The sequence below is a fragment of the Poecilia latipinna genome, unplaced genomic scaffold (genome assembly GCF_001443285.1).
Source record: "Poecilia latipinna isolate Pla-1442-1.1 unplaced genomic scaffold, P_latipinna-1.0 Scaffold3793, whole genome shotgun sequence".
NCBI lineage: Eukaryota > Metazoa > Chordata > Actinopteri > Cyprinodontiformes > Poeciliidae > Poecilia > Poecilia latipinna.
This window is the reverse complement of record NW_015116409.1, coordinates 35,158-37,665: the sequence shown is the minus strand read 5'-3', so window position 1 is coordinate 37,665 and position 2,508 is coordinate 35,158. Positions and strand designations below refer to the sequence as shown.

The following is a 2,508-nucleotide window of genomic DNA, read 5'->3' as shown; positions in this document are numbered from 1 at the left end:
CTGACTCCTCCTTCTCTGACTCCTCCTTCTGACTCGTAACCCTCTGACTCCTCCCCCTCTGGCTCCTCCTCCGGGTTCTGAGTGCGTCTCCTGGTGCTTTGGGTGTTTGTGAGGCAAGACATCTCTGTTGTTTCTGAGTAAAAGCTTTGACATTTCAGCATCAGAAGCTCCAATGAGTAAAAAAATGATGATGAATCTGATGATAGTTCATTGATTCCTGCTGCTCACTCTGTGTGTGTGTGTGTATGTGTGTGTGTGTTTCTCTCCAGGGGTCCCAGCGTAAAGCGGTCTTCAGGAATGGAGCGATCCCATAGCAGCAACTGGGACTCAGCAGAGAAGAACCGGAACAAGCTGGTGAAGGCAGCGTCTACCTCCAAGCTACTGGCCAAAGTGGTGAAGAATGCAGACAAGTACGACACACACACACACACACACACACACACACACACACACACACACAGGATTTAATAACCCAAGTCCCAAACTGAGATTACTAGAGAACCTGCGAGTGTTGGGTCCGATTAGGAAGGAGAGTAATGAATGTTTTCTGCTCTTTCAGGCACAAAGACCCAGTGGTCAGCCAAGGTAGGTTGTCCTTCCTCGCCAAACACACCACACCCATCATCATCATCATCATCATGATCATCATCACTGTCTACCAGCCAATAGGAATCCAGAGGCTCCAGATGTTTTCTGGCCTGTAGTCTGTCAGACGCCATGTTGTTGTTGTTGTTGTTCAGTGACCATGTGACCATGTCTCTGTCTCAAACCAGCCAAAATGTCGACCCGAGAGAAAAACAGCCTTGCTGGTAAGTTCAGCTGAAGCCCACTAGCTGGCTAACAGAAAGTGCAACACTTCCTGTTTCTGAACCAATCGCCTCCTTCTGTGTGCTTCCATTGTTTGCCTCACTCATCCACCTGCTGATATCACTGTTTGACCCCACCTCTTCCTTGTTTATAGCATTAATCTGCAAAAAGAAACTAAAGCGCCCTGATTGGAGCCTGAACTTTTTCAAAGATTCACAGCGAATAAGATCAGTTCTAGTGTTCAAATCGGGCCAATCACAGCAGTCTCTGCAGCTCAGTCGTTTTTACTGGCGACTCAGACTAAAGCGGACTCTAGCTCCCTCTGGGTGACTTTACCTCAACTCTGACTCACCTGTCTCTAACCTGCCCCTCACCTGTTACTGCCCCTCACCTGTCTCCCACCTGTCTCCCACCTGTAACCAAGGCTTACCTGCTTTTCATTTCGGTCTGGTGTTGGAATCTTTCCTTCTGGGCTTTTGTCAGCAGAATCTTCGGGCTGCTGCTGGAGGTTCTGGTCTGACCGGTTCTGTTCCTGCAATGGCCCGTCTGACCCGGAACCTCGGTTTGTTTGATGTTTCAGAGGGAAACTCTATCAAGATGTTCATGCGAGGTCGACCAATCACCATGTTCATCCCTTCAGACGTGGAAAACTATGAGGACGTCCGGGCTGAGCTTCCTCCAGAACGACTCAAGCTGGAATGGGTGTATCCTTCCAACCAGTTGGAGAACCAGTACGACCAGTGCGACTAATATAGCCCAGATGGTGCCCAGTAGAACCGTGAGTGATCCAGTAGAACCCCAGGCCCGGTTCCGGTGCTCCTTGACCCTCTGCAGGTACGGGTACCGTGGTCGGGACTGCCGGGCCAACGTCTACCTGCTTCCCACTGGAGAGATCGTCTACTTCATAGCGTCCGTGGCGGTTCTGTTCAGCTACGAGGAACGGACCCAGAGGCATTACCTTGGACACACCGACTGCATCAAATGGTGAGGAACGCTCGGCGTCACTTCCTGCTCCGCCATTGGCTGCTGCTGTTGGTGATTTTATCGCTCTCTGTCCACAGTCTGGCCATCCATCCGGACAAGATTCGGATCGCCACCGGACAGATCGCCGGAGTGGACAAAGACGGACGTGTGAGCAGAACTAGCTCCGTTCCCAGAATGGGAAGGTTCTGTTGGGGGAACCAGCAGATTTTAGTTCTCAGCACTATAGTGTTATATATGCAGTGATGGCATAGTTACTTTGAAATACTAATTTTAATTTGATTACTAATTACTCCTAAAATAAGTAACTGAGATTACTGGTTACTTGATTCAGTAATCTAATTACTTTTTTACCTGAAAAAAGTAATTTACCTGTATTTTTGTAACTTACACAACTTTTGAGTTACTTTCAGCATCAATCAATGTAAAATTACACTGAGTTTTGAGTTTTGCCAATACTTCTGTAATCGCCATTTATTTTATAAACATCAACAATGTGTCTCATTGTTGAACTCACGATCTGGAACTGAAGATTAGATCGTTTAATCGTCCAAAAACACTTTTAGTAATTTTTACGTGATTTTCTTTGTTTGCGGTCTGTAAAACTCTAGATAGGGTTTTAGAGCCCCCTTCCAGCCCCCTCTGTGTTACGGCCCTGCAGCTCCTCCTGCGGCTCCACCAATCAGATGGCTGCACAGATTAGTGACACTTACCTTAACA

General features: G+C 47.7%; 1 protein-coding gene across 2 annotated transcripts in view; it reads left to right on the top strand.

Moving 5' to 3' along the window:
• The first annotated feature begins 29 nt into the window (after positions 1 to 29).
• eml4 (EMAP like 4) overlaps positions 30 to 2,508 on the top strand; it is a 17,715-nt gene continuing 15,236 nt past the window's right edge. The window contains exons 1-6 of one of the 2 annotated variants that reach the window (XM_015024727.1): positions 30 to 410; positions 560 to 585; positions 774 to 809; positions 1,388 to 1,511; positions 1,642 to 1,791; positions 1,869 to 1,938. In XM_015024727.1, coding sequence (XP_014880213.1) covers positions 298 to 410; positions 560 to 585; positions 774 to 809; positions 1,388 to 1,511; positions 1,642 to 1,791; positions 1,869 to 1,938 — 519 coding nt within the window. In that variant the 5' untranslated portion in view covers positions 30 to 297. The remainder of the gene's footprint in view (positions 411 to 559; positions 586 to 773; positions 810 to 1,387; positions 1,512 to 1,641; positions 1,792 to 1,868; positions 1,939 to 2,508) is intronic. The other variant, XM_015024728.1, reaches the window with a different exon arrangement.